This window comes from Ursus americanus, chromosome 15 (assembly GCF_024610735.1).
Source record: "Ursus americanus isolate L20-20 chromosome 15, mUrsAme1.1.p, whole genome shotgun sequence".
Taxonomy (NCBI): domain Eukaryota; kingdom Metazoa; phylum Chordata; class Mammalia; order Carnivora; family Ursidae; genus Ursus; species Ursus americanus.
The window spans coordinates 25,373,980-25,395,133 of NC_142141.1; the positions used below are offsets into that span (position 1 = coordinate 25,373,980).

General features: G+C 46.7%; 1 protein-coding gene and 1 non-coding gene across 8 annotated transcripts in view; one reads left to right on the top strand and one right to left on the bottom strand.

The window, feature by feature from the left end:
• SH3TC2 (SH3 domain and tetratricopeptide repeats 2) overlaps positions 1–21,154 on the top strand; it is a 98,552-nt gene that overhangs the window by 30,972 nt on the left and 46,426 nt on the right. For 2 of the 7 annotated variants that reach the window (XM_087867879.1, XM_087867884.1), the window contains exon 1: positions 15,853–16,213. The exons of 3 other annotated variants lie outside the window; for them this stretch is intronic. In XM_087867879.1, the coding sequence (XP_087724005.1) occupies positions 16,162–16,213 (52 nt within the window). In that variant the 5' untranslated portion in view covers positions 15,853–16,161. Of the gene's footprint in view, positions 1–15,850; positions 16,214–21,154 lie in introns of those variants that run through there. 2 more of the 7 variants (XM_087867880.1, XM_045815266.2) reach the window with 2 other exon arrangements.
• On the bottom strand, positions 12,978–13,079 carry LOC123803721 (U6 spliceosomal RNA). Its single transcript, XR_015726895.1, has one exon. It is a non-coding gene; the product is annotated as a U6 spliceosomal RNA (small nuclear RNA).

Here is a 21,154-nt window from a genome sequence, read left to right on the forward strand (position 1 = left end):
TCTACGCAAGTCCTCAGACAGACACATAGCTTCTCCAGGGTGTCCTTGGAAGGTGGAAGGAAGTCTTCAAATCCCTTTTTGATGGAATAGCAACACCTCCAGACTTCAATCTTCATGCAGGGAGCAACCTTCCAGCCACCCTGCTTGACCTAAACCCAAAGTCATCTCTGGGAAGGAGGAAGGGGAGTTAGAAGGCTGGCCCCAGCTCTGACTCATCTTGTGGCTGAGAACCCCCAGGGTCCCCATGGCATCTGCTCCCATTTATTCATAGGGCTTTGATGTCTGTGCTTGTTTCTGGATCCTAAGGATTTCCCTTCTTTCCTTAAAAGTAAGGATGTATTCAAATAGCTATCTTTGTCGTATTTTTATACTACCTTGACCTTTAGTGATTCAGTTTATCTTCTGGTTTTCTTTCCTTCTTCTTTTATTTTTTTTCCTTGGTGGGACAGTCTAGGTGATTTATTTTAGCCATGTCCTGCCATGAGCAAAGGGATGGAAAATCAGTATACTGGTCATCGTTTGATACAAGTAAGGAAGGTGAGCTTAAGGTCCCATAGACTTTTCTGGTCCATGTGCAGCGTGATGGTCCAAACCACTGCTGTGGTCCTCTCTGACTGGTGGCCTGGGTTCTCTTTATTCATCTCTTCATAGCCAGTTCGATTACCACCTCCCCAGGGGAAAGGGCTTGACCCTCATGCAGAGATGGGATAGGTGACACACTGGGGTCTCTCCTGCTCTCTAGGATGTGACTTCAGGGAGACATTCAGCATGCTCGCCCCCATGCTGGGGAGCGCTATCCACCTGCGAGCTGACCCCTCCTTGCCATGGGTGCTAGGTGACGTGGGTGGCCCCAGCTGTGTCCCGGACCAACCTAGCAGCCCAAAAACTCGGGACCTAGTTGCTGCTGCCACTTTCGACTTCCATCTCCTGGCTTTCTTTTCAGAGATCTTCAAACAGTGTCCTGTGAACTGTGGGGAGAGAAGGATGGACTGCAGGGATGCTGACAGCATCCTCACTCTGAGCCCTGCCCTCTACCCTACTTTCAACAGGGAAGCTCTTCTTGTGTCCTGCTCCACAGCAGCCTAGCTGTGTGATCCTGGCAAGTACTTCATCCTCGGGTACCTCAGTTTCTTCATCTGTAAAAAGGGAACAATAATAGTGCCGCCTCACTGGACTGTTAGGAGGACAAATGAGATATACACAAAGCACTGTTTTGAAACGGTCAGAGCCTGGTTCAAAATAAGCATGCAGTAAGTGACCTTTCTTGTTAATTATTGAGCTCCAAGTTATAGTTCCTCTAAAGAAATGATTCTAAACTAAAAAAAAAAAAGTCTTTTCAGATGTAGATGGGGCTTTAAAAGCTATATAGATATGTTCTAGACTGGGTCTTTTCTAAAAGAACTTCTAGTTTGAAAATTCTTTATTTCTATGCTAATTCTACCAGCAGGAAAGTTCAGTGGAGCCAAGCTTGGCTGGCAAAGTTAGTTTTAGCCAAGCATGGCTTGTGCCTAGCAGGGCAGGCATAAAGATCTCTATTGTTTATGATAATTTTCTTCCAGCCCCCTGACATTCCTTCAACCCCACTTCCCATCCCATAGCAATTCTTTCCTTAATGCTTCACAATGAACTTGTTGTAACAGTTGTACAAGCTTCGTTCTGACTTGAGTCAGCCTTGCTTCATGGTTTGTCAATGTTGTGTCATCTGTCCCTAGATTTTTTGCTGAAATGGCCTAACTATAAAGAAATTGCATCTGATGGATACTCTCTAGGCTTTACATTTATGGTAACCTCTTCTACATTTCCTATGAAAGTGGGGACCATGTAGTCTCAAAAAGGTTAGGGTTAGGGACAGGGCTTTGCTCTGTTTTCTAAGAGAAAGTGCTGTTGGGACAGGCATTTTCATTCTCACTTCAACCTATTCAGCAATTGTTCAGTCCAGGTCCACACTGATGAGCTGGGGACAGCGCTACTCACTTGCGAGCATGATTATGTTACGAATCAATGAGATGATGAGTCAGGATTCAGCCATGAAGAGTGAGGGTTGACGGTCTCCTACCACCTCCCAATGTCAAGTGCAAAAAGTGGCAGGTCTGAGGCCTTGCACTGACTCCCCTTTCCTCCTCACCCTTCCTGGGCCTTAATTCATGTGTAAGAATGCTACCATTTTCAGTGATGAGGTGAGATGTTCTCTTTAGGGTTAGGAAAGTGACAGAAGATTGGAGTGGGCCTGCTTCTCCGTGGGTTGCTCATATTGATACACCATCTGCCTACCTGTTAATTGTGTGTTCCTAGTATCTTCTGAAGGCCCAAGCTCCTCAAGATCAATAGGGTCTTTTTAACTGTCAATAGGGTTGTTCCAGTCCTATCCATGAATTTGGAGCTATGGTCATAATTGAGTTGATGATGTGGATAATAGTTGATTGGTACAATTGGTGTAAAAAATCCAGGGTTACATAGAGCATGTTGTTTTACACTTAGTGGAAGCAGGGAGAATAGTAAGCTAGGCCTGTCCCACCTCGTAACTCTACTGAGGTTTGAGGATATAATGTGGTTGAGGGGTCCCTCGGTAAAGGAAGGCTTTGATTACTTTGACTCAGCCAGGGAGGTTAGTGACCACCTTAGCTTACCCTGGAGCTCACAGCACAGTCTCAGTGGCAAGGTTGGCATTCTAGTACTTGAGAGAAGGTGGTCAGAACTGGTTGTGGGATGTTATATATATCACGTTTAAGACAGGGTAGCAGGGGAAAGTGTCAGCTCTTTTTTCCCAGTCCTTTTGAGGGTCAAAATTTGACACTTTCTTCAGAGGCCAACAGCTGCCCCATTATCAAAATGAACCAAAGTCTCATTAGTTAAAGGCAATGTGATATTTCCATTACTGTGAGTTAATTTATATACATAGTGTGAGGTAAGGATCCAACTTCATTCTTTTGCATGTGGCCATGCAATTCTCCCAGCACCATTTGTTGAAAGACTGTTTTTTCCTTCATTGATTTGGTACCCTTGTGGAAAATCAGTTGACATGGGCTTATTTCTGGACTCTCAATTCTATTACAATGATCTATCCTTCTGTTAGTACCTCACTGTCTTGATTACCATTGTTTTACCGTAACTTTTGAAATCGAGAAGTGTAAAATTGAGAACTTTACCCTTTGTCTTCAAGACTGTTTTGGCTGTTCTGGGTTCCTAAGTCTCCAATGAATTTTAGTGTCACCTTCTCAATTTCTAGAAAACCAAGCTGCTGGGATACTGATAGAGATTACGTTGACTCTGTAGGTTAATTTCTGGAGTCTTGCCATCTTAACAAAATTAAGTCTTCCAAATTCCTGAACATGAGATGTTTTTCTTTCATTGAGATCTTTAATTTCTTTCAATGTTTTTTGTAGCTCTCAGAGTACAAGTTTTGCACTTCTTTTGTTAAATAGATTTTTAAGTACCTTATTATTTTTGATGCTATTGCGAACTGAATTGTTCTCTTGATTTCATTTTTGGATTCATTGCTAATGCAAGAAAAAAATTGATTTTTTGTTTTGTTTTGTTTTGTTTTGTTTTAGTAGGCTCCATGCCCAATGGGGGCTCAAACTCATGACTATACTCACCACCGTACTCACAATGGTGAGCCAAGATCAAGAGTCAGACACTTAACTGACTGAAACACCTAGGCGCCCCCCCAATTGATTTTTTTTTGTGTGTGTATTGTTCTCATATCTTACAACCTTGCTAAATTCCTCTATTAATTCTAATGGTTTTAAAAAATTGGATTCCTTATGATTTTCTACATGTAAGATCCTATCAGCTGAGAGTAGAGATAGTTTTAATTCTTCTTTTCCAACCTGAATGCTTTTCATTTCATTTTTTTGCCCCAGTTGCCTTTAAATCTTCTGATCTTCCAACCTCACTCATCACTTGGGAGGTGAAAAGGCAGTCCTGTGCCAGTTCTGTATCCTCAGGTGCTCTCTCTCCCTCTGCCGTCCCCTCACAGTCTGGGCTGTAAACACTGGCCTTAAAGGTGAATGGACTAATAGGGGCAGGTGAGAGCAGGGAGGAGGAGGAGGTAGTGGGGAGGAGGGTGGGACATGGGTGCCCCAAATGTCTGGTAGAAGCAGGGCTGGTAGGGCCTGCTTGCACGTGCATCTCTGACTATGCCCAGGGCCTGGGAGCCTAAAGAGGGTTCGGACCACAGAGAAGGCAAGGTGCCAGGCTCCGCAGGGTAGTGTGTCCTGGCCAGGCCAGTCTCAGGGAGCACTGACACGGCCCAGGATCCACCTTTTGGCCAGCATTAGGAGCCAAAAGCCCTGCCTGGGCCCCTGCGACTGGTTCATGAATCCTGGTCCTCGTCTACAGTCTTGAATTCCAAGATGAGCAAAACGAAATAGGAGAGTTTGACATGGTGATGGGTGATCACGGGGTAGTTAGGCGGGATGAGGGAGCCTGGTGGCATGGCCGCTTGCTGCTGCCACATGCTGGACATGCCAGGGCTTGTCCAGGTTCTGCTGTGCCTGGGCTACTTCCTGATTCTTGGGGTGTGATGCAGGGATGGAAGGATCCTTTGTGTCTTGGGGCCAAAAGGGGGTGCTTGAGCATTTGTTGCCCTTCCTTCAGTGCTGAGGTCTATGGGCTAACAATGATAAGGAAATAAACCCATCATTGGGAGGGGCTTGGTGTGGTCTCGTCCTGAGCAGTGTCTCTGCCTTCCTCAAATGTAAAAGATGGGGGCTGGACAAGTGGATGGAGATATTAGGGGTTAACCAAGCCTATTATCTTATGTGCTGGCATTTTCTGTCACTTTACCTATTCCCCTTCCACTTCCATTGCTAATTAACTTGTTGTTTATTCCTCCAATGGGATGTTAGATCCACGAAAGAAAATACCCTGTCTGTTGACTCTACCACTGTGTTATTCTCCCCATCCCAACCTATATCCCAATCTCATGCTAGCCCATAGCTGGTGCTTAATCAAGATCTTTTGAATGAAATCCTCAGGTCATCTTCAGGATTTCTTCCACTTTCCATACTCTGGGATTCTATAAATGTAGATTGCATTATTCTTTTTTTTTTTTTTTTAAGATTTTTTATTTATTTATTTGACAGAGAGAGAGACAGCCAGCGAGAGAGGGAACACAAGCAGGGGGAGTGGGAGAGGAAGAAGCAGTCTCTTAGTGGAGGAGCCTGATGTGGGGCTCGATCCCAGAATGTTGGGATCACGCCCTGAGCCGAAGGCCGATGCTTAACCACTGTGCTACCCAGGCACCCCTAGATTGCATTATTCTTTGCCAAATGAAAAATTAGGCTGGCTCAGGCGTGCCCCAGTCAAGAGCCCAGCTCTGGATCAAGTCTGCTGAGTTCTGAATCCCGACTCTCCCACTTGTCAGCTATGCGACCTTTGGAAATTTGCTAGGCTTCCCAGACCCCCAAATTCTTCATCTTTAGATGGAGATAATGACAGGACCTGTCTCTCTGGGTGGCTGTGTGTAAATCCGCTGAAGTGCTAGTTGGTACACCCGTAAGAAGCTGCCTGTGTATAACTGGCATCATCATTATTCACTTACGCCTGCCCATGTGATAAGCCCGTCATCTCTCCTCTCATGCAGGCCTGCTGGACCTTCCCACAGTTTGTTCCTGTCAGCCTTTCCTTGCCTGGGAATGTGCGGGGAGCTCCGTTGCTATGGGGATTGAGGGGTGTGGTCCTTCCTCTGGGTCAAATACAATGATACTAAATGAAGCTGGTCTGCTTCCCGGTTTCCATCTCCTTGCAGAGAAGTACTCAGGTAGGGACCTGGCCGAGGGCAGCAGGCTACCTTCTCAGTCTCCATCCCTTCTCTTGCAAATGCAATAAGCATTCCATCCTGCCTTTTCCTTTCACAGGCTGGTGAGGATCTGAAAGAAAAGGCTTTCAAAGCAGCATAACTTCATAAAGGAAGGCGATTTGGTCCTGAATTCTTTCCCTTTATTCCAGGCTGAGATGAATTTCCCTCTCTTTGACCAAATATTTCCCCCAGTTGTGTGGACTCAGTCTAAAGAAACACACGAGGTGCTTCCCAGCGCTTTGAATTAACAAAATGCTTTCGGGGATCTTTCTACTTTTCTCTTCACAGCCACTTTGTAAAGCCCTTAAGTCAGGAGTTCCATTCCCATTTGGTAGCTGATGAACCCACCCTCGATCCAGCAGCTCAGCCACTCAGCCTCATGCTGAGGCAGACGCAGCCTCAGGCTTGAATGTGGGGCCCCTCACCTAGGTCTAGACTCTCTCACCCCTGCTCAGCTGGATGCTGGTGGATTAGGCTTTTAGGAGAGACCATCGAACCCGGACTATATAAAAGCACCAAATAATTCTGTTGGGAAAACAATCTTCTCCCTGCATCATTATGAGGATGTGAAGAAAGGGGTTAATAGAAATAAAAGTCTACCCCCATGAGGATGTTCACAACAATTGGCCACCAGGAAGGGGCAGGAGGAAGGCGCGGGGCTCTGCTGGGAAAGTCGTCAGAAGAGGAGTATCTTGGCTCACTGCTCTCAGGAATGGAATCGAGATCTGGGGAAGCGGGGGATCCCTTTGTTTAGAAGTTTGTTTTGAACTTTGTTTAGATTCCAGGAAGGGAGACGAACAGCTCGCACCCAGAAACAGGAAAATGTTAGCCATCCACGTGGCTAACCCATCGGGACTCACTTGTTCTGACTTTGTCCAGGGGAAAGAGGAATCCTTCCTGGGCCAGCTTTACCCATGCCTGTTGCTGGGGCTGCCCTCACGAAGCCTCCCTTTCCCACAAGAGTTCCCGTCTTTGTAACTTGAGGTTCCAGCCACGAGTCAAGCGAGACAGGCCAAGACAGAATTGTCATTCTCACAATGAGGGCTAAGTCCAGGACCGAGAGTGAGGCAGGGAGCCAAAGAAGAGATATGCTAATACATATAATATGATCCTCTAGAGGAATACATATATTATATATAAAACCCATGTATATAGACTCTATGTATATGTAACCTTCCTTGCAGAAATGGGATCACACATGCGTGTGTCTAGAATGCAGAGCTGGAGTTCAGAAGGACACTGCAAATTGCCTGTGGTTGCCTTCAGGGAGGGGACTGGGCTTTGGTTAGGAGCCAAGTGGTTTGAGTGTGCACTCGCCTTTTTATTCAGTATGCAGCCTGAACTTTTGCACACATATGTGTCCGCAGCTGGGATGACACCGTTTGAAAACACAATTCCTGGCCTTCGTGCAGGACAGTCCTCCTCGCCACGCTCTGCACAGGCTCCTCCTCACCCTCCGCCACTACAGACGTGATCTCCGAAATTCCCCTCACAGCCCCCACCTTTTGGCTCACCCACTCCCTGAAATCTCCCCAAGCTGCTGGACAGTCCTTAGGACCTTGTGACGTGGTCTGATCTCCTCTCTCTGTCCGTCCCCCTGGGCCTCCTCATTGAGCCCACTTCAGTCACAATCTTACCAGCGCCTCCCCCGATTCTCACACCCTAGTGCCCCCTGACACCCCTGCTTTGCCAGCTCTGGACTGCTGTGTGCTGTCTCTGCTCCATTTTGAGGCTCCTGGAAGGGAGACATAAACCCCCACGACTGGGCCCCTGCAAACTTTTAGTGGCCAGCCATGCCTGTCACTGGGACCAGCAACCTACCCATTCCTTTCCGATCAGCTTCTTTTTTTTTTTTTTTTAAAGATTTTATTTATTTATTTGACAGAGAGACAGTCAGCGAGAAAGGGAACACAAGCAGGGGGAGTGGGAGAGGAAGAAGCAGGCTCCCAGCGGAGGAGCCCGATGTGGGACTCGATCCCGGACCGCCGGGATCACGCCCTGAGCCGAAGGCAGACACTTAACGACTGCGCCACCCAGGCGCCCCCTGATCAGCTTCTTATTATGCTACCCCCACGGACCCCCTTGTTCTCCTCCTCCCTGGTTATACTGTGGCCTTCACCCATGAGCTGCTCCAAACACACACCTCATTCCTCGTACTCTCGACGCCTTCACACATCCCATCTCAGAGGAAGAAGCCTGTCTCCAAGACAGGCTCTGTGCTCACCCTCACGGCCATCCCAGTTCTCCTCCTTCTGGAGGAGTGTTCTTCTCTCTGCATCTTTAGTCTACTCCTGTCTAGTTCATGTTGGTGTGACACAGAGCTCTATTCTGGGCTTCGCTTGATTTAATAGTTTCTTTTCCCCCAGTGCCTGAGGAAACAGAAGGCATGAGTGAGTGTTGGGGAGTCTGCCTGGAGCCCCACCTATCACGACTGGCCCACTCCTTCCCCCAGTTGCTGGAAGGTTTCAAGGTCGACAGCTCTCAGTTGATCCCTCCCTGGGGCTTGCCTGGAACAGAAGAGTGCCATCTCCAGTCCGTGCTCCCTTCCAGGGCAGCCTGCCCTCCATGACTGGCCATTACAAGGATGTAGCCGGTCCAGGGACTGGTTGCTATCAGATGCCCTTGGCCCAGGATGACTCTGCGGGACCCTCCAACCTCTGAGCTCCCTGTGGGAACCAGCTGAGGACCTTCTTGAGTCCGAGCTGCAGGCCACCCCGTCCTCTGCCCGGTCCTGTTTTCCACACCCCCACCCCTAGGGATCCTGCGAGCACAACCCTATAAGCTTCCTGCCTGCCAGTCTTCCTTCTTCTTGGGAACTGACCGGCTGCAGCAGCCTTTTCAGAGTTGGGGAGGAATCTTGAACAGTGATGGGGAAGATCAGTTTCCAGATTGATTTCATCTGCTTGGAACATAGAGGCCAGTTGGAGAAAATTAAGCTTCTTGGATCAGTGTAAACTTTTGAATTAGGTAGTTTAAAACAAATTCATTTGTACAAATACAAGTTGTGAGAGATTTGGTCAGGCATCTATTTGAAAAAGAACTAAGAGCTTCCTTAATTTTTCAATTTGTTCGTTCCTTCCTTCCTTCCTTCCTTCCTTCCTTCCTTCCTTCCTTCCTTCCATCCTTCCTTTCTTCACAAAACCCTGTCTATTCTATGTCAGGCACTGTGTTGCATGGTGGGAATGGGGCAGCAGAAATGTGAGGGGGGGATGATAAATAAACACCCAGACTTAGGACTATAATCACTGAAGTAAATAAGTAGGGACAGAAATAATAAAAGGAAGTACCTCTCAGGGTAGGTGATACTGAAAATAAGGCTGACCAGAGGTCCACACCGTGTGCAGTGGGACAGACGCTGGGGCAGTTAGAGGTGAGAAACTGAGGACTCTGAGGGGTCATGCTCCCCTCCCGTGCTAACTGAAGGCTCCAGACACTGAAGGAACAGCTGCGGGGGAGTTCTGATGGCTTCGACTCTCAAAGCGGGGTCCAAGCACCAGTGCGCGGTCACCGCCTACAAGCTCCCAGTAGAACTTCTCACCCCCTCGGAGACCCGGGATTAGGATCTTCATTTTCCCCATTCCCAGGTCTATTCGTTTCCTATGGCTACTGCAACAAATGCAAACTTAGTGGCTTCAAAGAACACAACTTTATCATCTCGTAGTTCTGGATGTCAGAAGTCCGAAGTGGGACTCACTGGGCTAACATCAAGGTGTTGGTGGGGCTGTGGTCCCCTTGGAAGTTCTAGAGGAGAATCCATTCTGTGCTTTTTCCAGCTGTTAGAGGCATCCCACGTTTCTTGCCTTGTGGCCCCCTTTTCCAACTAAAACCAGCATTTACAGCATCTTCAGGTTGCTTTCTCTGATCCTGACTCTGGCTTCTAGTTTTCTTATCTTGTTTTCTTCTCACTCTGACCTTCCCAACTCCCTTGCGGTTACATCTTGATGATCCAAACAATGTCCCTTCTCAAATTCCTTCACTTGGTCCTACCAGCAAAGTCCCTTTAGCCGAATAAGGTAACATATTCCAGGCTCTGGGAGTACGGACATCTTTGGGGGGTGTTATTCTGCCTATCATGACAGATAACTCATAACCATATTAAAGTTTGAGAAGCACTGGCCCATTGTATTTAAATGGTTTTCTTTTCCTACTTTCCCTGGATGTTCACATATTGTTGAAACCTTTTAAATTAAATGCATGTATGATAAACTTGTTTTACTCGTTTGCTTGACCTCTATACATATGTGGTTCTGTGGAGGTTGAGATAATTCTGATCTTTATTACTAGACAGATGTTGCTTGAGGGAGGGGTTGGGGGTTGGGATGCTGTGTATATGTGTCTGGTTTATATCCTCTTGGCTCTCTTAAGTGGTGAAGCCTACTGTATGTGCTGGCTGGAATGTTTGAGAAAGCTATTTCTGTCAATTACTAGCAGTAAGACCTTGGAGAAGTCACGTGATTGCTCTCACACAACCCTTTCATCACTTACAAAATGGCGGGTCCAACTGCTATGTTACCAATAGAACTGTGAGGATATAGTAAGATGGAGGATTTCATCAATAGGGAACTCTTGAATAATTACGTCATTTTTTGGTTATTTATGGACGCTGAACCTTGAGGATGAGAGGGACCCTCTAACATTCTTTTCTTTTTTTCTTTTTTCTGTTTTTTAAAGATCTACTTATTCATCTGAGAGAGAGAGAGAGAGAGAGAGAACACAGCAGGGAGGGGCAGAGGGAGAGGGAGAGAGAGAATCTCAACCACACTCCACACTGAGGATGGAGCCCAACTTGGGGCTTGATCCCATGACCCTGAGATCCTGACCTGAGCTGAAACCAAGAGTCCATGGCCCAACCAACTGGGCCACCTCACATTCTTTTCATTGAGAGAGCCAGAGTCCCTGATGTGGTCCCCCCCTTGTGGTTAAGGCTTTTAATGAACTTTGGTGTAGATCAGGGACACCTGGGTGGCTCAGTCGGTTAAGCCTCTGCCTTCAGCTCAGGTCATGATTCTAGGGTCCTGGGATCAACTGCCACATCAGGCTCTTTGCTCAGCAGGGAGCCTGCTTCTCCCTCTGCCTGCTGCTCACCCAGCTTGTGCATTCTCTCTCTCTCTCTCTGATAAATAAATAAATAAATAAATAAATAAATAAATAAATAAATAAATAAATAAAATCTTAAAAAAAAAAACAAACTTTGGCATAGATCAAAAGGTTAAGAAAAGGAGAGCTGAAATCTATACCTGGGCCTATCTCTCATCTCTGCAAAAGAAACCCCTGGGGCATTATTTGCTGAAATCTGGATGCATATCAGAATTACATGGAATGGGTCTCATCAGAGATTCTGTTTCCCTGGGGCTGGGTAAGATCTAGGCATCTGACTCTTGATAAATCTCTCCAGGTGGGTAGAATGTGAACTATGTCCTGACTCCTGTAGCCTGATGTAAGCTGGCGATCCATTAGCAGCAGAATACTGCATGAATCAGAGGAGGGGAGAGTGCCTCAGAGCTGTGTACAGAACACACAGCCCTGCTGGGCGGTTGGACGGAGATCTGGGGACCCCACTTCCAGAGGAATTTGGACAAAGTCATCACGGGAACAAGACCTGAATGGGTAGGGACACAAAATGACTTTACATAAGGAGAGCACCGAAGGGGAAATGGTTGACTTTCCCAAGGTCACCCAATGAAATTGATCAATGAAAACACCTAGAAAAGAAAAGAGACACACCTTTCCTTTTGCTTGAAACCGATTTGCTAAATCACAAAAGCCAAATACCATAGTGATGAAAATAGTTAAGCTTGAAATTTCATTTTTCTTTCTTGAGTAAACTGCTTGCAAAACTCATGTCTGTCGAAAACGTTGGCCAGTCGAGAAGTAAGGAGAGAAATGCCGCCCGGGTGGCTAGGCTGGATGTCTTTGCCTGAGGTAATGAAAGGAATCTTCCTGATTATCTGAGGACAGGCAGACCTAGTTTTACTTGGATGCATTTCCTTGTAAGCTTTCTGATTGGAATGGAGATTTTGTCTCCGTCATGGCCGATAGTCACATTCTGCTCACCAGGGATGTCCCTTCTCCCTCAGCGTCTGGACACATGGACAATATGCCAAAGACTAGTATAACAGTGATCACACACACACACACGTGCGAGATTTGCACAAGTAAAAAACCAACACCTATAAACACCTTTTAAATCCTCACAATCATTTTGTGAGGTAGAACTTTTTTTGTGATTTCGATGTGACTATTATTATCATTGTTATTTGCAAAGGAGACTATACCATAAACAGCATACAACTTGGAAATGGCAGAGCCAGGATTTGAACTTTGGTCTTTTGACCACAAATCTCATGCCCAAACTGACCTCTGAGAGGTAAAAACACAGCAGGGTGGAGTTTCCTGGGGCTGTCCTAACAAACTGCCCAAACTGGGGGGCTTCAAACAATAGAAATATATTGTCTCATAGTGCTGGGAGCTGGAAGTCCCAAATGAAGGTGTCTGCATGACTCCGCACCCTCTGGAACCTGCAGGGAGAAGCGTCCCTTGCCTCTTCCTGAGTTCTGGTGGTTTGCTGGCAATCCCGGGCAATTCTTGGCTTGTGGATGCATAACGCGACTCCCCTCATTGTTGCCGGGGCTTCTGCTTCTGTGTTTATGTCTTCATAGGGTGTTCTTTTTATAAGGACACCAGTCAGTGGATTAGGGGCCCTCCCTACTCCAGTATGAACCCAACTTAAATAACTATATCTACAACAATCCTATTTTCAAATAAGGTCACATTCTGAGGTACTGGGGGTTAAGTCTTCAAAACATCATTTTTGGAGGGGACAGAATTCCACCCATGACATAGTCTTGCAGTTTTTCCCTTGAATTATCATTTCCCAACTAGATATCTCCAACTTGGGATATCTTATTATCCCAACTAGATTGTGAATTTCCCAAGACAAAAAATTCAGTTTCACATCTGAAGGGTCCAGCTGGTTGCTCTTGGGCTGGATTGGGCCTACAGGCATGTTGGTCTGCTCTGAAGTATTGGCCTACACAGTGCTTTGGAAGATTTTCTGAATTAGTCTGTGAGCATTAATTTTTTAATTCTTATTTTTCTTATTGAAGTATAATTAACATACAGCATTATATTAGTTTTCAGTGAACAACATAATGATTCAGTTCTATACGATGCTCAAAATGGCGGATGCTTCACAAATTTGCACGTCATCCTTGCGCAGAGGCTATGCTAATCTCTGTATCGTTCCAATTTTATTTTATTTTATTTTATTTTTTATTCTTTTCCTATTATTATGATATGTTAGTCACCATACAGTACATCATTAGCTTTTGACGTAGTGTTCCATGATTCATTGTTTGCATATAACAATTTTACAATATGTGCTGCTGAAGCGAGCCTAGTTTGTGACCATTAAAAAGTTTGGGAACTTGATGTGAAAATCTTGATGTGTGGTTTCCATGACAAACCAGGATGTCTGGCTATTTACCACAGGAACATGGCTCCCTAGTCCTCGTTGCCTGAAGCCTAGCAGGGGCTTCTTAGGTGGGGCAGTGCCGTCCTTGTGGCACAGATATATTTATACCCTATTGATTCTGCTCCTCTGGAGAACCTTGATTAATATACTCTTCATTCAGAAATATTTCTAACACCTAAGCCCCTCTGACGACCTCCATTGCCGTCACCTTGTTGCAGGCCATCATTATCTTTTTTCTGGATATTAAAGTTTCTACATACCTGGAATCCCAGCTACAGCCTATTTTTCTTTCGTCTTTTTTTTTTTTTTAAGAATTATTTATCTTAGAGAGAGAGCATGCACGAGTGAGCAGCGGGGGGAGGGGCAGAGGGAAAGAGAGAGAGAGAGAATCTCCAGCAGATTCCCCGCTGAGCATGGAGCCCAGCACATGGTGGCTCGATCCCAGGACCCTGATATCACGACTGGAGCTGAAATCAAGAGTTGGCCACTCAATCACTGAGCCACCCAGTCGCCTCCAGCCTATTTTTCAAGGAGCAGCCAGGGTGACCCTTTAAAGTCCTAAGTCCATCATGAGACTCCTCTGTTTAGTATCCTCCGTTGTCTCCCATCCCACTCACAGTAGAAGCCGAAGTCCTTAGATGGCCTTCAAGGTCCTATGCAATCTTGCCTCCAGCAGCGTGCTCTAACCTCATCTCTGTACGCTGCCCTGCCTCATGGACTCCAGCCACACATGCTTTTCCTTCCACTTGCCACTCATGGTCCAGCCTCAAGGCCTTTGCACCTTCTGCTCTCCTTGCCTGGAAAGCTCTTTGTTCAGGCTAATTCATCTGAGTTACCCATATGTAAGATAGATTCTTGCATCTCAAGAGAAGCAACGCCTTTATCCAGAATGGACTTGCCAAAATGTATGTCTCAGCCAACTGCTGAGACATCAGCAGGGTGTCATCTGGGACAGGCGGGCTTCCTTTGGTTGGTCTCAGTCATTTGCAATTTCGGATCTCTGTCTCTGAACCTCTGTAAGAAGGGTGTGCGGGCTAGTCAAGGAGAAGGGGTAACTCTAAGCATTTGTCATCATGTGCAAGTTAAACATGGTTTTTCTTCACTGTCTGATTCTCACATATCTCCCAAAATTTTGAGTGACTACTTTCTAAAGAAACTCTTGCTCTTTTATCTTAAGTCCAAGAAAACATCCTAAAACAGAGGTGAGGCACACTTTGGTGAGGGAAAAGTCATGGGACATTATGGGAGTGGATTCTTTAGACAGATGTGCACAGAGGAAACATCCCCCATGGGGTCGGAGAGACCCTATCCCGCCTGTCCCCCTACCTTGCCCTAGCCCTCCTCTCCTGGGCCTTCCAGAGTGGTCAGCAAGCTCTGAGGGTTCATATCAGATGATCTCATTGTTTTTCACTGTGGTCATGGAAAGAGCTCGTAGATCGGAAGCTGGAAGCTCCTGAGCTGTGGAATCAAGTAGACCCGGCCCTAGTCCTGAATCTGACATTCGTAGCTAGTGGGGCTTTGGACAAGTTATACGCCCCTCTTCACGCATTTTCTCACTTACACAGTAGAGCTGATAGGGCCTCCATCATGGGGCTGTTACGGGATTTAAAGGAAGTCGTGTATGGTGAGTGCCTGGCCCGTGGCAAACGCTTGGTGACTGAGAGTCAAGATGAGTCAGCATTGAAACTGAAGCCAGACTCTGTCACCTGAAGCTGAGCTGGTGTGTGCAGGGGACACTTGTGACCACTCCAGGGACACTGACCCCTGGGCTATCCTTCACATTGTCACCCCAGTGCTCCTCCCAGAATATATACATGGCCAGACCACCTCCGTCCCTAAAATGCTTGTGAGCCTGACGTCCAGCCCAGCCTGCACGTAGCCTGAAAGACAGCGGTTAGGACTCTGCCTGCTCTTGGCTGCCCCTCCTCCCTCTTCGGTTCACTCACCACTGAACTTTGCTCTAGGCATTAAGAAAATCATAAGTAATTAGTGATCCTTAAGCTTGGTTGTTAAATCACAGTCCTGTCTCTGCCCAATCTTGTGGACATTCAACCATATTTTCTCTGCCTCCTTTGGAAGATGTCACCGGGAGGCTTTCTGTATGGTGTCCACTGCATTCTCTGGCTCTGCTCCTTGTCCAAAACGGAAAAAGAAGGCTGGTCTGGGGAGACCAGGTTTTTGTGCATACTCGTAGCCTTCCCAGACTTGGTCTCCATCCTCTCATCCCTAAGGTGCTGGGCTCCATCAGGCGAATTCCCACACTCCTTCTGACCAAAGCTTTAGGACCAGGGGCTGGGGCTCTGCACACCCAGCAGCGAGGACTTGGCTCGTGGTGCTGCTGGGGCCCAGGTGAGATGCTGCGTCCACAGCTCCAGCTTCAGCCCCAGAGCCGAGGGAGGGGTTGGCAGAGGAAGGCTGGGTGGAGTTGGCTTTCTCATTTGCAGGCAAGTCAGTGTGGGCCAAGTCAGTCCGGGGAAAACAAGAACAGCAGCCTTGATTCCTGGGATGCTCTCTGCCCTCCTCCCCCACCCAGGCCTCCCCCACAGGAACCTAACTGTGTATCTCAGTCCTAGAATGTGAGGAATGTGCCACAGCCTGATAGGCCTGCAGCAATCTGCAGACAGGCAGGGAGGAGCGCTGCTCCCCAGGCAGGGCCTGACAGTGTAAGGACTCTGGGTCCTGAGGGCTGGGCTGCCCCTCCCCTCCTCCCTGGGCCTCCTGCTGCAGCGGATCTCAAAGGCTGCATTGTGCGTTGAGCTGGGTTTTGGTCCCTAGTGTGCCAGGGAGGAGGCGGGAGGAGGGACACCGTCAGAAGGCTGTACCCTCCCAGTGCTCTTCTGGCTGGTGTTCCTAGGGGCCTTGGCCTGGGGAGAATAATGCACACATGGGTGGCTGCTTCTGCATTCCTGGGGAGCCGAGTCTATCCTGGGGCCCAGGTGAGTCTCCTGCGGGGCCTTGGCCTGTGGCTTCACTGAGGTAGTCGGTCCAGTGAAGACTCCGGGATCTGCTGGGTTGGGAATGCCGCTTTTCCAAAGACGGGGAGATGGCTGTACTTTCTGACCCCCTCTCCTCCTTCCCTCATTCAGTATTTGTCATTCTGGCTTTGTGAAAAGGGAGTAGACCCTGGGAAACTTCTACTTTTCCAGAGGAGAGAGACTTTGAGCTCACTCTGTGAGGAGCCAGCGCTGCTCTTGGCTGCCACTCACAGGGTGTGACTGGCCCCTTCCGTCTTTTCTTCCCAGGATTCCCTAGGTCAGGAAAGAACCTCAGGCAGTGAGTGCCTCTGGGGCCCATGGGTGGTCATAAATTTGGCCTCAGTCACTCAACCCTATTTTTATCAGGGTTGCTGTCACTAGAGAAAAACAAACAATTTCCTGCCTCCTACCTATTACGGTGTGATTGTGTGTGTGTGTGTGTGTGTGTGTGTGTGTGTGTGTACGTCAACTTGAGGCCACGGAGAGTTGTTGCCCTTAGAAATTGTCAAGTCATCTGAGACTTGATATCAGGTGACCCATCATCCCAGTTTGCCCGGGCCCGAAGACTTTCTCAGGATACAGTCAGTGCTAAAACCAGAAGAGTCCCAGGCAACCAGGGTGGTTAGTCTCCCTAATGCAAGCTCCTTGCTTCTTTTCAGAGCAGGACCAAGGTGGGGCCCCACCATCTTGAGTAGGGCATTTATCAGGGTGTGTGGCAGCTTTGTGGGAAGGTGGCAGAGTCAGGGAGGACTTGCTTGGGAGATAGAGCACCATGCCAAGGAATCATTCCCAACCCTCGTTAGGATTCCATGCCTGGAGTTCCATGTGGTTCCTTGGAAGGGGAACCCAGGAGAACCCCTAGCCAAGGGAAACAGGTTCACAAATGATGCCCTTGGCACAAAAGGCACAACCTTTAGCTATGAAAACATTTTGCATCTCCAGATTTCTAAGATTTAGAAACTTTTCAGACCCTTTCCCTAAATTCTGTTGCCATTGTATGCCACGGGAGCAGCCACTGAATGGAGTGTGGGGGAACATGAGGGATCCCTGGTCTGCCAGCCAGGGACCTGGGTTCTAGGTCCAGCTCAGTCTACCCTCACTTGGGCAGGCATCGTCCTGGTGAATCATCTGGTCTTTGAGGCCAAAGTGTCTGGTTTGATCTTGGTTCTCTGACTTGACTTGGGCAATTTACTTAATCTCTGTTTCACTTCCGTCATCCGTAGATTTGTGATATAATTATGCATTCCTCATAGAGTTGTGGTAGGGATTAAGTCTACGTGTGAAACACTTAAAACGCCCTGGCACACAGTGAATTAAGCACGAGAAATGTCAGCCATATTAATTACATTTCTATGACCCTAGCATATCAAGCTCTCTCTTTAGGCCTTTGTTTGCTCATCTGTAAGATGAGGGACTGTAGGCTTGGCCTGCAGACGTGCCTTAGGGAACTCTGCTCCTGCTCTTTGACCCCTAGCTTCAGCTGGAGCAGCTCTGCTTCTGTCTGAAATCCTGCCCTCAGCCCACGATTTCATGTACAAGAGTTCTGCGGCTCCAAACCAGCCAGCCAACCAACCGACACTGAAGAAATCATCCTCAGAGTTCTTATGACATTATCATCCAATGATTTTATTGTTTCACCTCATTTGGGGCATCGATAAGTGGCTGGCATCCTGAATCCACTATTTCTCTGAGTCAACTTGCCATTTCCATTATAGAGGCTTTTCATTCCATTTCCCCAAACTGTTTTCTGTGCTTGTCGGGGGCCTTTCCCTAGGGAGGATGATACGGGTGTTGAAGGTCTGAGGATTGCTGATATAAACATCCCCTGTTAGGTTCCCCTATTTATCCTAGAGAAATGGAACAAAGTATGAGACATATCCTGGAGTGACTCCATAGTTCCGTGACTTTGGGCAAATCTCTTATATTCTTCGAACCTCAGTTTTCCTGCCTGTAAACTGGAGCCAGCGGTACTATCTATCACATGGCGTTTGGGAGAGGATGACATCAGATAATTCATCTCATGGATTTAGCACAGGGTCTGGCTTCTGCTAACCCCTCAGTAATTGCGGGCTGTTTTGTTGTTCACTAGTAAAGACTATTCCCACAACCCTTCTCCCTAATTCCTGGCTCCACTGTGCTCCTGTTTCTGGCTGCTTCTGCCATTACAACTGTTTCAGGGGGAGTCAACAGGGAGGACCAGCAGTCCTCAGGGGTAAGGGAGGCAGGAAAGGAGAAGGCTCTCGGTAGCACTGAGTCCTGGACAGATGCCTAGCTGGCTTGCCGCAGTGTCACACAATGATGAATGTTGGCTCTGGCCACCGCAGGTCACCTGCATTCTCACACACGGGCTCTGCCTGGAGCATCTGTCCCCTGAAATGTTTCTCATTTGCTCACATAAATCTCCCCATTGAGCATGGTGAGAGGTGCTGGTTCTGGTCAATTGCTGTCATGTCTGTCTTCCTAGACCCTTGGAGATTCTTGCCACTGTTTAATAAATTATAGTTGCTCTCGGAGGATTGGAGAGTAAGTCATGTCAACGGTCATCGACCTAAAAGCTTCTAGCACTGCCCTGTTATCATCAACACGTTCTTAAAGAAATTTGGCAGACTTACACTCTTAAACAGGGGATATGAGAAAGAACATTTGCCTATATTGATCGCTGGTGTTTTTAACTTTCAACGTTTTTGGTAAATGTGAATCATGAGTATAATAATAGGAAATTGAGGGAGAATCCTGGCAATAGTGAGTGATGCCTCATATTTGAACTTTAGAAAGTTTGTGAGGCATTTTGAACTTACTGATAATAGAGAATTTCAGAACAATAAACCCACCATCCAGCTCTAGCATATTTCTACATTATACCATATTTGCTTCAGAATATCTTTATGTCATTCCCTTACTTAAAAAAAAAATAAAACATTGCAGATGCAAGGAGGGTCCCCTGGTCGTTCTCCCCAGTCTCATTTCTCTCCCTCCCTTCCTCCCCAGCATTAATCACTTTCATGGATTCAGTGATTTTGTACTTTTATGACATGTCCGTGTGCTCATAATCATTGCAAAGAATTTTTTCTGAAGATTTTGATACTGAAGCAAAATGGTATTGTCATGCAGCTTGCTTTTTTCCTTTCCTTCTACATGACGATCAGAGATACGTCCGAGCAGGTAGATGGAGCTGTGGCTGTGATTTAACATCTGTCCTAACAAGGACAGTGTATGTTCACATCTTAAAACCTGCTGGTGGTGTGACTATCAGGTCAAAGAAGGAGAAAAAACACGTAGACGGAGAAAAAAAGCACGCAGGGAAACACCTCTTCAAGTTTTCTTCTTAAAGTTGGGCTGGAAGGTAGGAGCAAGGAGAGACTGAGAGCAGAGAGCTCCCGTCCAGCAAGTTTCTGCAAGAGAGATGTTTCCAGATTAGAGACTTCAGACCTCAGAGTTCTGAGGTCGGGTTAATGTTGCGGTGGCAGCACGGTCTGCCCCCCGGGGGATCTGGATGCCCTCTGACTCTGTTGCAAACTTGCTATGTGACCTTGGTAGAATCGCTACTCCTTTGTTTCTTCGCAGTAAAATGAGAGCAGAACGAAATGATCTCTTAAATCACTTCTATCTATTCATTTTCTATAATTATTGCCTCTTCCTTATTTTTATCCCTCATATTCAATACGTCAAGATGCTTTCTCTTTTCCAACTTTGAAATACCACGTCATTCACGATACTTCCTCACTTCTCATGTGCCGGATCACAGTGCACAGTCTCACACTTACACTGCTGGATTACCATACAGCTTTTTAGCTGGCCGCCCTGCCTCTTGTCTTTTCTTCTCCCTTGTCCTTCTTGTCCCAGCCCAGGGAGAATTTCCATTTTATTATGCCGTTCCCGTGCTCGAGCATGCTTCATGGCTCCCTATTGCTTGCTGTATCTATTCTTAATTCCTCTGCTTGCCTTGAAATGCTGTCCTTATCCTGACTCTACCATATTTATCAATTTTAGCCCCATGATCACTGACCTCTCTGGTACATACACACTGGCTTCTGCCGTCTTATGTGTATGCAAAGTTCATTCCCCCTTATCTTGCTGATCTCTTTGCCAGTAATTTTGCTCCCCTCCCCCACCGCCCCATATACGTCTACCAAGAAAGTGAAGGAAGCCACAGACTCAGGGATAATACCTGAAAACCACATATCTGATACTTGTATCTAGAACATTAAAACTAACAAACAAACAACAAAAACATCCTGGGACACCTGGGTGGCTCAGTTGGTTAAACGTCTGCCTTCGGCTCAGATCATGATCCCAGAGTCCTGGGATCGAGTCCGGCATTGGGCTCCTTGCTCAGTGGGGAGCCTGCTTCTCCCTCTGCCTGCTGCTCCCCCTGCTTGTGCTCTCTGACAAATAACTAAATGAACAAAATCTTAGTATAACTCAATAATGAGAAGGTAAATAAGCTACTTAAACGGAGCAAAATGTTTGTAAAGACACTTTCATTCAGAAAATATACGTATGGCAAATAAGCACATGCAAAATATGCTGGACATCATTAGTTACTAAGGGAATGTCAGTTGACTCAAGGGGATGAAACTGCACACCTATAGAATGGCTAAAATTAAAAAGCCTGATACTGTCCAAGGTTGGTGAGGATGTGGAGCAAGCAGAGCTCTCTTACATTGCTGATGGGAATGCAAAACAGGATAGCCGCTTTGGAAAGTAGTTTGGCAGTTTTTAAATAAATCTCAATGTTTTTTTGATTAGTAGCTTTTTGTCACCCATAATAATAATAACAAAAATGAAACTTGCTTATACCAAAAGTAATTTATTGATTCATAAATGAAAAGTCCAGGGATTGTTTGCTTTCGCTATGGCTGGATCAAGATATTCAAATGATGTCATCAGAAAGTTGTCTTT